Consider the following 19,659-nt stretch of genomic DNA (forward strand, 5'->3'; position numbering starts at 1 on the left):
CTGTCTTACGGCATGCTTGAAACAGAGTTTTGTTTTGAAATTCGAAAGAATACTGTGCAATAGTGTTTAGAAAACTCTGCAGGCACCTCAGTTTTAGCCTGTAGATGCATTTAACCAGTAATGCATGCAGAAGAGATCTGGAGCAGATAAATATTTGTAGAGGGGCATATAGAGAGAATAGCCTGAGCTGGTTCCCAAACCTTTAATGGAAGACCCTACTTGCCAAAGGCAAGGCGCCCAAGCTGAGATGCACGGAAGAAGGCTGTAGGACACCACTTCTGCGTGCATTTGCCCAAAACCAAGAGGCCCATTGTCGTGTCCTCCGCCACTGACTTATGAAGCACGCTGCACACTGCTGGTGTAACCCTGCAGTGATGGCGCTCCGAGTCCCACAGGGTAAATAGAAAAGCCTGCATCTCGAACTGATCTATTAAGTAAAGGTGTAGAAGTCCCCAGATGTGATGTTCCACACCATAATGACTACTGCGTAGGTGTACATGCACAAGAATTCTCACCAGCCATATGGACTTTTAATAACTTTTCACCATTACTGCAGGAAATTAAATTTACCTTTAAGAAATTATTTGACTTTAAAACTATTTTCCTAGCTGTATAGAACCAAATTTACTATAATATCTTGGGTGCCCTCACATGCCTGAATTCATTAATGTATTTCTAGGCTGTGCAGATTTCTTTCTACAATGTCATTAACTTTGTCTTCTTGCCACGATGCTGTCGTGCCATATATTCTTCAATTATTAGTTGCTACAATGAACAGTATCAGCGACTGAAGATGATTGTGCAGTAAATGTATTAAGTTCCATTACTGTCTTGTGTTTCTTTTTCTTTGCATTTTCTTACCTGTAAGTTACAAAGTTAAGGAAAAAACCAACCCTAAGATTAATAATAAGTGGCTGATTTTGTTTCCTAGTTTCATTTTTCAGTACCTAAGTTATCTGATTTAGCTAAAAGAGACATTTGAAATCTAAACTTGGATCTGTCTCTGTAACAATTTTATATATGTATTTTAAATCTAAGTCTGGATTATATTAAGCAACTAAAGCATCCACACTTTTAATCTTGTAAAAAAGAAAGTGTGTGTGAATCGTCTTTGCTAGGTGGTGCGCATGAGGGTCTCCAGCACTTGGGTCCTTATGGCAATATCCCAAACATCGTGGCGGAGCTGACAGGAGATAACGTACCAAAGGATTTCAGTGAAGATCAAGGATATCCTGACCCTCCAAATCCCTGCCCTATTGGAAAAACAGGTAATTCTGCTGTAGCCTTCACACTCTGAACATCTTTCAGTCTTTCAATGCTGTACTAGGCAGTACGACACCTGATCAGCAGTAGGTCTTTTCTTTTGTTCTCTACCCCAGGAGCAGAACTGTTGAGCTATCAGGTGTTTTAGATGAAATGTCTTTTTTTTTTTTTTTTTTTTTGTATGTGCACCTTCTTACCTTCTTTATTGCTATATGACTACTAGAGGAGGTCAGGTGGAAGAAATCATCTTGACCGTGAAGTAGAAGATAGTGAAATTTACGATAGCGTCTTGTTCCTGAGGGATTTCATTTTTAGGCTGGCCCCTGAAAAAAGTTATCATTCTGAACAGATGAGATCTAGAGACTTTCATTGTGCCAAGAAGAATGAAACTGTCTGCCCTGATCTCCAACCCAGACCATGAGTCAATATTTAAGATACCTTGGCTCCAGCCCACATGGCTTTATAGCTCACTGAAGGTGCATCTCTGCCAAGAAATGGAGAACTACGTGGACGGACCCCAGCGCGTTGCACGCAGGCTTGCTATGGCAGAGCAGCAGCGCAGCCTCAGAGTGCAGGAGACACTGCACCCGAGACACTCCGTACGTCCCTCAGCTTGCAGCTGCGCAGATACCAAGCCATGCGGGTGGCTGGTGCTGGAGGATCTCTAGAGTAGCACTGCATGTGCACGATACAGACATACCCTAAGGGAATCGATCTCTTTCCTGTTATTCGAGCCAAGGAATGACTTCCAGTACTGAAAAGTAGAGGTAAAACACCCATTGGCTGCCTTGGGAGCTGGAACTGGGAATGAGCACTCTATTTTTCTCTCATTTTTTATTTGTGAACTAAGAGACCCTTTCAAAATCTTTTCTGTTTAGTCTTCTTTTATGTTATTTGGATAATGCAAAACAGTTGTCTGTGTTCTTATTAAAAATGTTCTAACTAGCTTAGAAATTATTAAAAAAAAATTTATCCTGAAAAGTTTTGCAAGCAGTGTTTTTACCTTTCATTCAAAAATGTGACGAAATTTCAAATAGTCCTCCCTTCCTGTTTTCTCTAACAGCCTGTTTGGTGATGATGCCTGCATGTCTTCTGAAATAATACCTAATCTTCCATTTTGTTCAATATAGCCATTGTCTGACAGGTTGCAAATGACGGGTTTAGGTTTTCTCACACACACGCAAGCACACACGCAGACTTTCTCTCTTCTGTGCTTGCCCATTAGATTTCTGTTAGTGATTCAATAAATAAAAACCTGGCATCCAGAGAAATGCCTTTGAAAACCCTTTCAATTTTTCTTTCTTGGGTGAAATAAAAGTTGTTAGCTGAGCTGATGCAGTCAGATCTGAACACAGGGGGAATTATTAGGGAAGTGCTGCCTGCTCAGATAAATGTCTCTGTCGTAGGTACGCTGTGAGTGAAGATCGTATCTACTAGGATTAGACTAAAATGTTTTTCAGAGCCTTAAATGGAAATTCAAGTGGTGACTGTATTATGCATACAAATTACCAGAGGCTTTCCTCAATCAGGTCTGTGGATTTGCTTAATGGAAAACAATTTTTCCAGTCCCTGTCTACATATGCACATTCCACAGCGGGAATACATAAGCCTGGAGCACTCGAGCTTGAAGACTTTTGGATTAGCAGTTGCAGAGGGCACATGTATGTCCAGTTGCCATTTGTGTTTCCTACCAAATGACACAGACAATCTCAGATGGTCTACCACATTTCTCTTGTAGCCTGCTTCTCTCTTTAGATGACCCTGTCCCTGCTGAGGCTGAAATAATCTTAAGTGCTTGTAGTTAACTTTAATGGTTTCTGAGTTACTTAGCCAGTATGCAATTTTATGGCAACTTTTTTTTTTTCCCCATTCTAAGGAGAAAAGAGAGAAAGCAGGATCTGTTGGACTTAGAATAACCTCCTCAAGTCACTGAATCAACTCATTTTTCTAAGTCAGGTCTTTAGTGTTTCCCACATCTAAGGAAAAAGATGCAGATCTTTTTACATGATGATCACACAAGGACAGAAGGGAAAGTCCACAGGTGTGTGTTCTGGAGTGGCTCTGTTATGGCAGACGTAGGTGCTTGGATGCCCAGCATCATGCCCTGGGTAGTCGGATCTTCTTGGTTATGTCTGAGAGAGAGGAACTTGAACTGCAAGCTCCCCATGCTGACAAAGCAGAGGGAGCTCAAGGAACCGATTGTTTGAAGAGCTACTCCAGCCTCAAGTTGCTGAATATTTAATCTAAAGATGACTGACTTTGGTAAAAAGGCCATGAGCTGATTTTCAAAAGGGTAATAGCCCTGATGTGACACTGTCTCCAAAACCCATCCGTAGTGATTAAAGGAGATTTCTGGACCCATCAAATCAGTTACCAATCTGCAGAAATGTCTTCAGCATAAAATTTCTGCCATGTTGCATTTTTATGAAATCTTATGATGCGTAAATGATCTTCAGCCATTTTGAACAAAGAAGCAAACCAGAAATAGAGTTCCATGAAGAGCTACTCAGTGAAGGAAATTCTGTCTTTGCTCACAGCATCGTTTTACCATAAGCTTCAAAGGTATTGCTGAAACAATTTCTGCAATTTTCTGTGGGCATTTAAAAATGAAAAGAGGATCCCTTCTGAACCAGAATAACATGCAGTTCTATGCAAAATCAAGCTCAATCACTAATTTAAAAGAAAAACAAAAAGGAGGGGGAGAGCTCGGAAAATAAATTTGTTTAGTTTTGAAGTTTCATTAAGTTGTGGGTTTTTTTTTTAATGTAAATACAACCTGATAAACTGCTTTTAGAAGAAAAAAAAAAAACAACGTATTTTCCAGTCATTTAGTTCTTTAAATGTTTGGGTTTTTAATTGCATAATTGCATTTAAGAAATTTGCTGATTAATGTGGCATATATTGTGTGTTTTGAAGCTACTAAGCACTCAGTGCTTTCTAACATACTTTTGCAGTTGATGATGGGTGTCTAGAAAACACCCCAGACACGGCAGAGTTCAGCAGGGAATACCAGCTGCACCAACACCTTTTTGATCCAGAGCATGACTATCCCAACGTGGGCAAGTGGGTGAGTACATGCTTCTTGCTTATTTTTGTTGCATGTCAAACTGGATAATGTTTGCTGTGTAGGACAGTATGAAACCACGGGGAGAATATCGTGCTTACTGCTGGAAAAATTATCACCCTAAGGGAAACTGCTCAAAAAGGTGAACTTGCCCTTAAAAATACAGAAATAATGCCTGTGATTGATGAAAAGCCTATAAAAATAGAAAGTAGAAATCCTTGTCTTACTACCTGTCCCAAAGCACAACAGCTATGCATGTACTTGATAAATGCAACAAGCCACATTTCAAACTACAGTGAGCATCTAACCAAATTTAGCACAAGATTTCAAAACATAATAAGGCCCTAATTTGAAAGATTATCCAGGTTCAGTGACTATTCACTGTTCAGCTACTAAGATGCTAAAATTCACTGTTCAGCTACTAAGATGGAGTGTGGTTGTGCCTAAACACCTTAAAAAAATCTAGGTCCAGATGGCTTGCTCTAAGGAATTATCTCTGGTTTAAGGATTTTGGAGGACTTTATGCTGCTTCTTCCTCTATTCAGGTTGTGCACTATATTATCTTAACAACATATTTTACACATTGCATATAATAAATACAGTGAGCCACACTAAGGGCAAAAATCTTGCTCTGAGCGTACAAGGACTTTAATAACTCCAGCTAGACTATTTCTGCAGGCTAGAGGCTCCAAAGAGAGCTCTGCGGCTTAATCTTAGATTACATCAGTTAAATGTCCAATCCCAAATCCATCTTCAGGCTCCAGGAAAACAATAACAATGATCATAATTTATGCTTCTAGAGCAAATCGTGAAATCTCATTTTACATTGTTATAACACTTTGCTGAAGATTGCCCTAAACCAGTGCTCTGTAAGCATATATCGATAAATGGACATGTTTGGCAGCTTCTTTTCCTGCTGTAATTGTGAGACAATGATTCATCGTTCATAATCAAACCAGTGTAAGATTTATAGTCTTAATTACTTATGTGAGTGCTAAATTTCTAGAGAGACTCATGCCAAAGATCCAAATTTTGGAAACTCTTGTTGCATTCTAAGTAATTACCATCAAAGGTTTTCATTTTAAAAACACCAGATGGTGAACTTTTTTATTTATGCCAGATAATGCTGTTAGTTTTCTTATTATTCATAAGAATTTACTTTCATAATACCATTTTGGAGACTATAAAAAGCACTTCTGTAAATCCTTGGCCTATAGCAATATTTCAGAATCCAACGTACATACTGTGTTGTCATCAGCAACGTACATGCATAACAAATGATAGGTAATCATTAATGAATACTGGCTTTTTTTCATTTCTCTATCCATCACTACTAATTCAGGGGAAAAAACTGCTCATGCATGGATTAAAACAGACTGTTAGGTACTAAACAGTAATCATATCTTGCTGCAGCGTAGCCAACTCTAGATCTTTTTAATTAGAGAGGAAACAGCTGGTAATGTGCATGAGCAAACGTTCTGCTGAGGTCCGGGGAACTGCCCTGATTGCTTCCTCATTGTATATTACTGCACATTAAAAAGATAAATACAACGGTATCTGTTTTTATCACTGGTTGTGTTATTTTTATCTCTCGGGAAAAATAAGAGTAGAAAAGTGCTCTAAAAATTAGCTGATTTTGAGACTTTAGAAAGGAGAGATAAAGTAGCTCAGATCTTCTAGGTCACTTACTGTCATCTGAATTAGGTCATAAATGACCAACACAGCCGACCGTGGGCTGCCCAGTGGGTACCTGTGTGCATCCTCATCCTCCCACTGCCCCCAGCCACCAAAGTCCCCTCTGCCCACCAGCAGCCCGCTCCTCCTTCTCCCGTGGAAAAGCCTAGGACCAAATGTGCCAGGGCCTGTTAGGGCTGTATATTTACAGCCTGCGTTTCCACAAACTCCTGCGTGCTCTGAAGGCGCTAGGCTGTCACCACCATCTGAGGCCCTTGGAGCCAGCGTGTCTCCTGGACCTGCGCGCGCTGGCGTGTGCTTGCAGCTCTCAGGGGAGCTTCTCCCTTGCCTTTTCCTGCCACAGAGCAGTTGAGGCAGTGTTACAGTTCCCACTGACTTCTTTCAGGGAGCCAGCACACATTCCTTAGTGTAACCACAGAAAAACCCAAATTACACTAGCAGGTCAGGATAAAAGGACCTGCTTGTTTGTGAAAAATGGGAAAGAAACAGGTTGGTTCGTTTGTTTTGGTGGGATACTCTCATGCTTGCAAAGCTGTGGGACCTCTGCAGTACCCTGTGAATAGTAGACACATTTCGTAAAGGCAAAACAAGTCTAGAAGCTGTCTCATACAGCAAAGTGTATGATTCTGTGTTGATGCTAAATAGATACAAATATATAAATCATGATAAATGTGTATGGGGTTAGGAGAGGGAAGAAATAGGAAAAATATTCCTGCCTTTGGGACAGCTCTCCATGTATCTATATGATGACCTCTGGAAGTCTTGGGAACAGTCTGTGTTTATAGGGTGAGATACACAGCTTATACTTCACCCCCCAGTCCTGAAGACTCTTTTTTTTCTCCTCATATGCGGAAAATGTAGAGGAGACAGTGGGAATAGTCAGATGAGGGACTTTTTCGAAGACTTCTAGGGTTTTCTTTCCCTGTCATTTCAGACTTTTTCTTGCAGAAGACAGGTACTTTCCATCTGAGTCTGCTTTTTCCACATCGTGCAACTTGACTCTTTAGATGGTCTGAAGAAGTGTTATTGGCATCCAGAAAGGCTTGCGTGAAGATAGTTTAGAATATACAATTTACAATACAAATCTAAAAACCACTTACATGTAAGTTGTATATTTAGAATCGCAGAATGGTTAGGGTTTGAAGGGACCTTTAAAGGTCATCTAGTCCAACCCCCCTGCAAGGAGCAGGGACATCTCCAACCAGAGCAGGTTGTTCAGAGCCCCATCCAGCCTGGCCTTGAACATTTCCAGGGATGGGGCATCCACCACCTCTCTGGGCAACCTGTTCCAGTGTTCCACCACCCTCACTGTAAAAAATTATTGAAACCAAAAGTGTTAACCACTACCATGTGTAGGGGTTAAAAAGAGGAGGCAAGTTCAACTGTCTTCTGACATCAGTATCAGTACAAAGAGAAAATTCAAAGCAACTATGTTTTTCAGCAACACTTCTTTTTACTGAAGCAATGGATAACATTTCACTCTAGAGACAGAAATAATGCCAATTTTGCTTATCAGCTACAGTGGAAGGATCCAGGCCAGTTCAAAGAAAGGCAAATGGGAAGCAGGGATAAAAATATTAAAAAAAAAAAATGAACTCTTTGTTAAAGAAGTTACCTTCTCTGACTTCTTAATTTTAATGGAAACCTGAAACTAGTAACTCAGATTTTATTTTATTCCAGCTGCAGTTACAGTGAGCAACATGAAGTGCATCTTTCTTTGCCAACTGATGTTAAATATCTGGATGGCAGTGGTGATTATTAGGACAGATTATGGTAGGTCTGGTCTGCCTCTTCAATTTCAGAGAGTAAATACAGATTGTTTAATTCAGTGTAGTATACTTGGTGTAATAGAAATTGCCGTGCTTGATAATCCTGATAAAACTGTAAATTGACTGAAAAAAAAAGTCCTCCTGAAAGAGTGCGGCCTTGCTAATGCAATTTTCCTCTTCAGTTTTGCTTAATAGTTGTGCAGGTCCAGATTGCAGAGCCGCTGATTATTACTGACTTAAAGAAGTTTCAGTGAAGTCTGAAAGATCTAAGGGTAAATCTCTCCGGCATTAGGTAGATAGCTGTAAGCATTTTAACTTCAGAATTTTTTCCACCCAAATCCTAACCTGTAATACCCTAGTCCAAGTATCTGGGAGGGTTCAAAGGGAGCTCCAGGAGTGAGAGGAAAGTAGCCATTCACGTGCAGCACGTCTCCAGATGAGGTCTGTCTTTAACTGGAGAAATGCTGTGCCTTCATTCCTAGTAACTCCCAGGTGGCTGATGAGAATGGTGAGCACTTCACAGGCAAATTTCGGTGGCTGATGAGCTCAGGCCCTTACGCAGTGGAACATATTTTCAGGATTGCTATTACGGTACAAGCACACTGTCAGCTCATGCTCCGTTGCTTTGCACTCCACATAATGCTTAAGCGGTAGCTATGGTCTTAAAACACTCCCAAACAGACTAAACAAAATATGATCTTCCTGAGCAGGAACAGTTCAATTGTAAGGAATTTTCCTGAGTGACAGAAATGTTAGCTCCAGTAGTCATGAAATTCTTTTTATTTCAGAAACACTGTTTTTCGTCTTGTGAAAAGTATAAGGTCAAATAGTTTATGAAGAGAGGCTTCGGTGGTGTTTTGTTTCCTAAAGAGAATAATTTACGCATCCGTGGGTTCCTTTAACATGTTAAATTTAAGTTTTCCCGAAGTGAGTTTGCATAAATGACCAGCCAAGAATGTCTCCCTTGGCCAGCTTCATCTCTGTTCCCTTTTGGCACAGCTCAGACAAAATAGCTGAGGTTGGGCAAGAGATAGGCCTTGTGAATTTGGGGTTTAATGAACATGAGAAGTACAAAACAGACAATTTTGGCAGATTTCATTGTAACACTTGAAAATGTTTGTTTTTTCTCATATCATGGCTGCAGAGAGGGCAGAAGTGTTTGGTGAATTTGTCTCGTGCTAGAATTACACTTTCTATTTATATAATCAACTTTAGGTCAGTTGTTTATAGCAGAATTAATGGCCTTGTTTATACAGTGTTCTGCTTTTATACATGTAATTCTTCTCTCCTTCCATTTTCAGGTTAGGGTTTGGTTTTGTTTTTCTTTGTTATGCACAATTGAAACAAAATGTGTTGAGCATGTGTGTGTTATTCCAGACTTTATTAGAATTCACTACTTGTATGAAATACAACAATATGTGGATGCACTTATGTAAACTATGGTCAGAGGGGTTTTTTTGTGTTGTTTTTTTTTTTCTTTTTTTCTTTTCTCATGATCATAACTTTCTCTTCTGCCAAGATGTTTTTGGCAGTTTTTAAAAGGTTCGCCATTAAAAATGTTATAGACCAAATGGTTTTTAGAAACTTTATTGAGGGCACTACTTAAACAAAGGAAGAGTTGGCGCTCAGCTCCTTTCAGCAGAACTTTGCACTGGGAAGTGTTGATATCTGGAAGGGAATAAGCAAACACAACAAAACAGTAGGAATGACGCCGATTGCAGTTTTTAAAAGGGATTAGAAAATCCCTTGTAAAGGAAATATTTTTTGCTCCTGTTCGTGTGTCACCTCAAATGTATAGAAAGATGTACGAGAAGCAGGATTCCTGCTTCCTCCCACTCTTATTTTTCTTTTTTTCCTTCTCTTTTTTTTTTTAAAATATTTGTGCATTTATGCCACGTATCACATGATGGGGAACATCCAGTATATATGGTTATACCAGCATGTACTTGAACCATTTATTACCTGAACGCAGACAATAATATAGTGCAAGATAGTGGAAAATTACTGGCTTTTAAATTGTTGGTAAGAATATGACTGCTCCTGCAGAACTGCAACATGTTCTCTAAACTTGCTAATATTTAACAGCAAAAGCAGTATTTTAAAAGAAGAGTGTAATGAATTTGATGGCTGCATTTTTTTCCCCTTCCAGAGCAAGAATTTACTCTTTGAGAAGATTAGTGGTGGTCCAAAAAGAAGAAAGAGGGTAACTATGAGAATACTTTATAGCCCCTTTATCATCTAGAGAGCTAATAAGAATTAAAATAATACTGTTGAAATGAAGAGTTAGTCTAATACATCTGCATAATACCTTAGACAATGCATAAACCTCAGGGAATCTCCTACACCAGGACTGTCCACCGACTACAAGACGTATTTCTCTGAATAGCCTGTTGCTTTCAGAAGATGCACTTCAATGCAGAGTATTAATTTAAAAACTTTATATTACCTGTGTTTTTAAATAGACTCCATTTGCATAAAACCACTTAAAATTATTTAAATGTCTTTAAAACGGAATTTTAAAGTTTCCTACTAAAAATACTGGTAAGATTAATTACCAGTACCCATGCATGTGAATACATTTTTGGGTGTAAATGACAGTAGAACTTGTCCTTTAGCTGATGTAATTTGATTCACTTGTGTACTTAGATTTACCTCAGATTAAACTCTTGTCTGTGTCCCACTTGCTTGAAAGACAAAGATGAATGCATTGTCATCTTTCTGCCCCTGAAGCAAGGAAGGCAATCCACATATTACAGAGAACCCCTGCACAGTCCATCTCACTATCTTCTCTGTTTTTTTGGTAGTGTCAGCCTTTCTTTTATCAAAAAATCACTTTAAGGCAGAGTCGAAGTCTTTAGCTTTGCTGCTGGTATTTGTTTTTTTACAAGAAGAAAAAGTCTAGCTCTCTGCCAGAAAGTAGCTTTTCAAAATATGACCACACAATTTATATTATAAATGAAGTAATTTTGGTTTAAAATAACTGAAGTGTAAGTGAAGCTTATTTATTTATTTATTTATTTAACTCTCTAACCTAAAGTTTTTGCTAGAAAGGGAGATGAGTTGATTCCTTACCAACTCACACATCACTGGTAATAAACACTGTTCAGTCATACGGTAATGATCTGTCTTGAGCTCAGTATCTGCCTCCTGCTTACATTTCATTTTTGAGTTTGCTAGTGGAAAAGGAAAAAGGGCAGGCACCTGATTTTAACTATAAAGTAAGTAGAATTTACTCTGGAAATAGTTATGTAGATTATTTATTAATAGCTAGAACAGCATGTTAAAGTAGGATTAGTGCAATGTATACATGAGACAAAAAATGGAAAAAAATAAATACATTTTCTGTCTGTGTCCTGACTGACACAATTGGATACAAAAAGAATAATGGCTGGAGAGACATGACAGCCACGTGGCTGGAGGTAGCCCAGAATTTTGGAGTTGAAGCTTCAGTTTCTTGCTTTGCAGCAGATTTATTTTCGTAGCACAGGCACGTCACTTAATGGTAAATTCAGTATAATTTCAGGTATTTTATTGTTTTGAGAGTAATACTGTAATGATTATTAATACTTTAATGAACAATTTGGAATTTTCACTTTATCAGCAGAAGGGTAACCTAGAGCTATCAGCAGCAGAGAGTATTTTTCCAGAAACCAAAAAGCCCACCGGATTCCTCTCCTGTCTTCTGCGGTCCCTGCCACTCCTCCATGCCCAGGCACAGAGTTTAGGGATGACAGCCTTTGGCAACAGATTGGTCTTTTGGGGTCAGAACATCCCAATTTTAGCTTAAAGCTCTCCTATTTGGAGAATTGGGTTGACCATGGAGAGTAACTGTGGTGTGTCTATACGATGCTACAGTGTAACAGTCACAGAGGCACTACTGGAGTCTGCAAAACTACACGTTCTAAGTATGTGTGTATATTCATATATTTATATATATGTATATGAACACACATACAAGCACATATACACATCATCAGTATATATAGCAAAGGTATGTATTTATCATGTACTACTGTGTTATTTTTTTTGCGGCATTTGCAATGCAGGATCAGGAAGCCTACAGTGACCTCTCATTTAACTAGCAATTCTTCCCTTTTAAAAATTTCTTTGCATGAGCAGAAGCCTGTCCAGAATGTAATATCCTGAACATGACTGGAGCACTTCTGTAATCACTGAGTCCCGCTGCCGTGAGCTCAGGGCTGTGCACGAAGGTACTCAGGAACCGCATGACTTTGAATTCAGCACAGCTGTATAGGATTAAACATTCTGTAGGCAAATCAGCCAAAAATTTTGCATTGTATTTTGTGTTTTCTTTTGTTGGTTGAGAAGGATTCAAATTGTAATGTATTCTCATTCTCTTCTACTTCATTTTTAAAAAGTAGCAAGCAAATACCATTCCGAAAAAAAAAGAGACCAATTAATCTTCCTAAGAATCTTCAAATAATTCCTAGAAGTTTATGGAACAGCTGAATTTCACTAAATTAACATTAAACAGAACTTCTTTAAACAAACACAAACAATTATTTACATGTGTCTTATTTTTAACAATTTAAAGCATTAAATTAGTGTTAGTTTTATTTTCAAAGATTTTTCCACATTCATTTCTGGTTCTTAATATTTTTATGTTTTCACTTGCAGCAGGCAAAGCACTCAAAAAACAATAGAAGAAAGCAAAAGGGCTGCTCTACGCTATGATTAAGTATTAACGATAGCATCTACAAATCTGGAGAAACCCAAGGGCTTAAACTCGAAGACAGACAAACCTCAAATCTTTTCCAGAGATTTGACAAATACTTGAGCTATTTGAAAATATTTCATGCCTATTTTAAAAGCTTTTTTTTTTTTTTTTTTGGGTGTAGTTTTGAACTCCTACATTTTGGTGAAAGAAGCACAGAAACATCTCAAGAAAAGTAATTTCTATGATACAGCCAGCCTGACAAAAATCAGGAGATACTGGAAAATTTGCATTCCTCCGAAGTTTGTCCTTAGGCAAACAATTTCCATTGGCATAAAAAACCAACACACTAGAATTTTTGTCTGTATCTGTGAAGGAGAAAGTATATACTTGAATTTGGTTTACACTGACACTGTAACAGGCCAGAAAGTGCTTGTAAGTAATATTTAAGTTATTTCTGAAGCTCCACTAAACTACTTGATACTTGCAAATACAGTAAATACATTTTGTTCCATGGGTACAGATAAAATTCAAGCATGGGCTTTCTACATTACTATGATCTCCAAACAGTTTTGAGAGAGGATCTGTTCATCTTCAGTCTCACGTTGTGCTGCTTACATGGCACAAAGTGAAGTTAAACCCTCTCCAGGGATGATCTTTCCAGTATTCCCTTGTTCTGGCAGTGGTATGAGAGCCATTTCCTATGCCAAAACCTTGCTTGGCTCTGCTTCTGTGCCAGCAGTTTTTTATCTCAGCATCAAGAGAGGAAGCAAGGAGGGGTTTCCTGGAGAGGAGATGGGCTGAAGAAGAGACTTTGGTCAAAATGGTACTGTGGTGTCTAGCTTGTCTCCCAGAATAACGTCCATCAGAGGCTAGTGATTTAAGCTAAAGCTTACCAGTACTTCTCTAACAAGTTCTGTCCTGCCTCAAGAATTAGGGAGTTAGATTTGCTGCTGCTGCTTCTCTGCTGAGCTGAGGAAAGGAGGAGTGGAGCAAAAAGACAGTGTTTAATTCAGACTGTCCTATATTCTCCATAGTCGTCCTTCATTTGTATTAGTTTTAGTGGATCGGATTAAATTCTTGCACACAAAAAAATGCCAAAAACCAAAATATTGATTAATTTTCAGATGTACTTCCTGGGAGAATTTTTTTTTTTTTCAGTCTGCAAGTATTTGATAGATAAGAAATACATACATATATTCACTAATCCTAGTTGCCTTTTATATGTTTCCTTGTTTCTAATAAGTATAAATAATTTCAAACTTTTTCAGAGTGTGAACCCCTATCTGCAAGGACAGCGACTGGATAATGTTGTAGCAAAGAAGTCTGTTCCACATTTTTCAGATGAAGACAAGGGTCCTGAATAAGTACAATAAAAATGAATGATGAAAACTCATGCCATCCTCTGCTAGATCGTAATATTGCTTAGATATAATCATCTATTAAAATCCTTGTGAATGGCAGCATGTTTATTATTTATATAATTGTAGATGAAAACCAGCTGTATTTATAACAGTATGTTCTCCTAGATAACAAAAATATGGTTCTGCTTTTTGTTAAGTTATGGTAAAAGGACATTTTTGTTGTTTTTATTTTAGTCATGGAGCAAACTTTAAAAATGTTAGTCATTTTAATAGCTAACGTGAGGTAAATGGTCTTAATGAGCAGCTTGTAAATAGGAAGATGTAAAAAAATGCCCGGTTCGACTCCAACATTTAATCTTAAATGTTACTGTGTTTGACACATGAAAATTATAGTTTTATGTTTTGTTCACAAATATTGTTACTTAGCAAAGACAAAGTATTTATTTTACCCAGAGAATTTTGGCTTTTGGTCTATTTTAATAAACATTTAAGCAATCTACAAGGTTTGCAAAGTGACATTTTCCAAAATATTTCAGAGGCTCATTTGTCTCGGTTATTGCTGTGCAAATTTAAAAATTGAAGAACTGCTCTTTGACTCTATCCACTGGGATATTTTTCTGTCAGTTTTAATTGTCCCATGTCCACAACTTTCCTGAATACTTGCACATCTTTCTTATCAATGGTACTGTTGTGTGGAAATTAATTTCCCCTGCTGCTCCTTGTCTTAGTAACAGCAGCATTTGTACATTATCATGTGCTTAAATTATGTGTCCCTGGGGTATTACAGGTGAAGATGGAGACGCTTGTCTGAACTAATAAAGTTGTGTCAATGTCCTCTGAATCCAAATCTAGGATACGCAGATCATTACAGTTGAGGATGGTCTGAAAAACTATGATACTCTAATGACACTGGTAGCTATTGCTGCTCTTGAAGTTGCTGCAGGAAGCTGAAATTGCATTTTTGCCCCTAGGAGACTGAAGAACTTTATATTGCAGCAAGCTGAGCTCTTCCTTTCTGAAAGATGAGAATATAAAATTGCCTAAAATGTTGTTACGTTCAAGGTGCATCTGAAGTATTTCAAGCCTGGTGCATGGGGCACTGTAAGTACAGAAAATAGCATTATTTTACAGCTTAGAACTTCAAATCTATGAAAAAAAAAGTAGTTTAACCTTCTCCATCCTACAAAAAGACACAGTAAAATAATAATGACCCCGTAGAAAAAACAGATAAGAAACTAACAGAAACGAAACGTACTAGCTACATAAGATTAAAGTTAACAGGATGACACAAATATGACTGTGTATAGCATTTGCTTTATCTATCCTAGCACTTAGTAATTTGTAATAAATTCTATATGCAGAGGGACGGTTCTCGCAAGTCATTTATGGGTAGATTGCAAAACTCCGTAACATTCTATCATGTCTTTCATCATATTTCCTCTTTAAAAAAATTCTAGACAAGAAAACTGAAAAATAGTGTTATGCAGTGGGTTTTATACTCACATGTTTCATGGAACTGAGGAGTTTCTGTGAATCGCAGAACTCCTTCAACTTTCAGTGCCTCGAATGGGATGGGAGTAATCCAGCTCTTTGAATTAGAGGACTTGTATTCTCTGCTTCTTAAGCGTACTCTTTTTAGCTGCACTCCTGCTTAGTCTTCACACAGGTATTGAGAGTTGCAGAGTTGCAAAGGTTGTTTCCAAAACCAGAAAAAAATATCTATCGTAGCATACAATCAGAACTTACTGATGCCCAGTGGCCCAGAGTATGAGAAATGGTCCTTCCTTGCAGCTAACCCTGCAGCCAGCCGCTGTGCTGCCACAAGGATTCCAGTTCATCGGAGGCTGAATTCCCAAGAAGCTGGTTTAATTCAGGTAGTCAGCTGTCTTATCAATACTTTTTAATTAATCTGAGCTACATTCTTTCCTTATTAGCTCCAGTAAAATCCATTTTAATCACAAAAACGAAGCAACAATGAAGGCAATTTATTTCATTTTTAAGCTCTTAGTAAGGAGCAGCACATAGCCAAAGGTGGTGTGTACAGTAAGTAGGGGGCTTCAAAAGGGCGAGGCAAAGAAGTAGTGTTTGTTTAACAGTATCAGAATCCCACATCTGAGTGCTTCAAACACTTTTAGCTCACTACAGTCCCTGCATGGGGATGTGATCATCTGGCACTGCAGACTGACCACAACAGGGATCCCCGATGGGGCCTGAGGAGCTGCCCTTCTGTCTGTGATAGCTCTGCACAGGGCAGGCGAAGGAAAAATTACACAATTGAGAGAGATATATCTTTAAATACAAGCAAAAAAAAAAAAAAAACACCTCTACACTGCGTAATACAATGATGCATCTTACAGGAACTGTCTGCTGGATCAAATGCGTAGCAGCGAGCCGCCATCTGCTCCGTCCATCAGGCAGCTTGAGTGTTTCACCAGGAAGGCTCAACAGCACTATTGTGAAATTTTAGCAATATAGCTATTTACACCATGAGGATGAGATTAATTCTTCTGATTTCCGTTTCTGTACTGGGATTGGTAGTCCTATATTAAAAAAAAAAAAAAATCAGCAAGAGATGTTGTCCCTCCTACTGCTCCAACAACAGTCCAAACATGTACCTGTAGATTTTTATAAAGGATAATCAGAGTGCTGGGCTTTTGGAATCAACGTACAAAGATACTAACTATCCCCCTCAGTAAGATCTCACTCCACCAAGCCACTATTTACAAGAATGTAACTGGCTGCTCAGCTCTTACAGATGTAATCACCCTTTTACATTTATGATGCATGTGAATTAAGCAGCATGTATATTGCTATTGTTGTTTAGAATTTTCATTAAATTAAAACGTTTTTAGATAATTTTAAAATCTGCAAGCGTGTTAATTACCTCTAACATATTTGAGACACAATGTGCTTGAAAGAAGCTATACAAAATAAAGTGTATTGCCATGCAACGTTGCTTTTTTGTCTAGTAAAGAAATTTTTATGACCCTAGTCTAAAAAAAGCACTGTGTAACTGAGCAGATTATAGGATTTGATTTGTGACACAAAACTTACTCTGGAATTGGGGGGGGGGTGTGTGTGTGTGTATATAGATGCATGCGTGTGCACACTCACACACTAACATACAGTTTTTAAAAGATAATATAGTCTTATAATAAACTCAGTAGTAAAGAATATAAAGATGTCAGCCTACAGAAGAAAGTAATATAAAAATGCTTAGTGAATTATTTAGGAGGGTAACTAGTGATATGCTTCTTTTTATCAGCACATTTGCATTCACCTCACAAAACTATGTCGCTAATCTGTTCAGCAACTCGTGAGCAAACCTAAGAAAAGTGGAACCAGTTCTGAGAATGTGGTAACAGAGTTCTGAGAGTCATTTATGGGACTGTAAGTAAAGCCGATCTGAAGCTTATTTTATCAAAATGTGATGACGCCTATCTTCATCTGTTAAACTGAGGAAGGGCACAGGCAGAAACATGATGTTCAAGTCAAGTTTTTGGCTTCATTGTGGACAAAATTAACACTCAAGCCCCTTTGTTTCCACATGTCAGGAGCTGGAGATGAAGACAAGTAGTTTTCTGATGATGAAGAGGAGACTTGAGTCCATGCCCTCAGATCAGGCCTCTAACCAGTAGCTGTGTGAAAGTGTTGAAAAGGCTTTGTTTTCATTTTTATGCTGTACAAAACCAGATCTTTTAACATTTAAATTTGTTGTGAAAAGCCCAAAACAACACCACCCCAAAACAAACTTGGAATCTTACGGTCTTTTTGCTGGTAAACTCACTAAATCAACTCTTTACCTCATTTGTGATGCTGTAACGCTTGTCTGGTGAACTAATTTTTATGCAAGTACTTCTCTTTTACATGCAAGTCTGGCATGTCTGGATCATTAGGACAAAGAGTTCAAAGATAACTTTTCAGTCAACGTCACGGACTCAGATTTATGGAAGGAGAAAGGGAAGGTAGGCAGATTCAGAAGATGCTACCATGACCACACAGAAATTTATAATGTACAAGGAAAGTACATTTTCATGTGACCCACAGGGGAGGTGAGTGTGTTCACTATTTTATTAGCTAAGTGTGCTATAGGTAAGATTTAAGGTACCTTTCCATCCAAGCCAGATCCTATCAAGGCTATCAGGGAATTAGAGGGCATTATCCCCAATTTGAGACACCTGCACCCAAGTTTTCAGGATAATGGAGTTGACATTTAGATTGAATTATATTTCCACTGTGCTTGATAGCAATCTGATATGCCTTAGAGAAAAGACAACAGCAACAAAAAACAAACAGAACATAACAAATCCATTGCCCCATGTATACATATGCTTACACTTAAAAATTCAGTTTTATCTGAAGTCATGCAATTACCTCAATACTCTTAAGTATCATGTCCAGGAATTATCTCAAATAATTAGTCTTCTTTTAAAATAAAGAATTACTATGTCCTTAAGGGACACCTGTTTGTGGTGTCTGGAGCCAAAGGCAGATTCCAACCATGAGCAATGATGCTCCCTTAAAGCTCTCAGTCGCTGACAATGACCTACTTAGATGCAAACAAAATAAAAACTAAAGGAAATTGCTGTCATGAAGGACCTCATGGACCACAAATATGGCTGACTGGCACAGGACTGGGTCAAAATTTCCAAATATGAGTCAGTGAAAGTGACAAATTATTTCCCAGGTACATACATGGTCTAGGTCTACCACAGTCAAGCCTTTTGCTGTTAGGTGAAGAATGGCATTAAATTCCAGTTCATCATCCTATTTCACCATGAGAAGGAAGTATGTAGTATCAGTTCGTGTTTGCTTTATTTATGATGCTAACTGCTTTGCTGTGATTACATGGCTCCTGATGGCTGGAAGAGCTGCTAGCCATGTGTTCAACACATGGGAGCACAACAAACTTTAAATGATGTGTGTGTCATGGCAGCAGCATTACCAATTGGAACTGAAAAAGCTTTAAAAAATTCCTGTTTGACTAACAACGTCTATTTTTGTATGTGGGGCAGAAGCAGGGAAGGGATCAGAAATGGCAGGAACTGAGAATGGCTTCAGACTTTAAAGATTAGGTAGACCTGAGTCAACTCTTTTTATTTTCTCCTATAGTTGCTGTTACCAAAACACATGGAATCCAGCTCCTATTGCAATGCAGGGGTGTCTTTTGCATTTAATCGCTGTGTTTCTTCATCCTACTCCACTCTCCAAGAAAAACAGTGGTGGGAGCTGGTGGCTAAATTTCATTGTAAACTGAGTGAGGCAAAGGAGAAAACACAAAGAAAAATAATGTGCTATTTGCTACTAGCTTCAAACTCTCCCTCATTCCCTAACCGGTGTCACTCATTTACAGTCCATTTAGCCCTGATTTTAAATGTATAAACACTGCCTGTTTTTATTCCAGATCTTTGTTCTGAACCTAACCACCATACGACAATGTAACTTTCTTGGGAGCCACCAAAGATCTCTGTTACAAATGATGACGTTTTTAAAGTCTGGGCATCTGAATATCTGCTAGATCGTAAAAGCGCATTCAGCTTTGATGCTAAATTCAGTTGTAGCCTCTTTTAATTAATTCGTTATTCAGAGAAATAAAAATCTCTAGCAGTTCTTCAGTGCACTATCTACATTCTAATGCCCCACAGTCCTCTAAAAAGCGTCTGAAATTCAAGTGAGATAGCCCCTATGGTGAAATGTGGTCCTGGTTCCTCATTCTAACATGGAACACCTTTCTACATTGGGAAATAAAATACCACGTTGTGGCATTTTATATTTCCAAATGGACAAAACAGACTCATGAAAGAACAAGTTGGGTCATCCAGAGAAGCA

At 38.3% G+C, this 19,659-nt stretch overlaps 1 protein-coding gene across 2 annotated transcripts in view; it reads left to right on the forward strand.

Annotated features, from left to right (window-relative positions):
- Nucleotides 1-16,786, forward strand: part of SCG5 (secretogranin V) — a 31,393-nt gene extending 14,607 nt beyond the window's left edge. For both annotated transcript variants that reach the window (XM_086749047.1, XM_086749049.1), the window contains exons 3-6: nt 1,119-1,268; nt 4,218-4,330; nt 9,941-9,994; nt 13,738-16,786. In XM_086749047.1, the coding sequence (XP_086605173.1) occupies nt 1,119-1,268; nt 4,218-4,330; nt 9,941-9,994; nt 13,738-13,833 (413 nt within the window). In that variant the 3' untranslated portion in view covers nt 13,834-16,786. The remainder of the gene's footprint in view (nt 1-1,118; nt 1,269-4,217; nt 4,331-9,940; nt 9,995-13,737) is intronic.
- The last annotated feature ends 2,873 nt before the right edge of the window (nt 16,787-19,659 follow it).

The sequence above is a fragment of the Chlamydotis macqueenii genome, chromosome 5, assembly GCF_036417535.1.
Source record: "Chlamydotis macqueenii isolate bChlMac1 chromosome 5, bChlMac1.mat, whole genome shotgun sequence".
NCBI lineage: Eukaryota > Metazoa > Chordata > Aves > Otidiformes > Otididae > Chlamydotis > Chlamydotis macqueenii.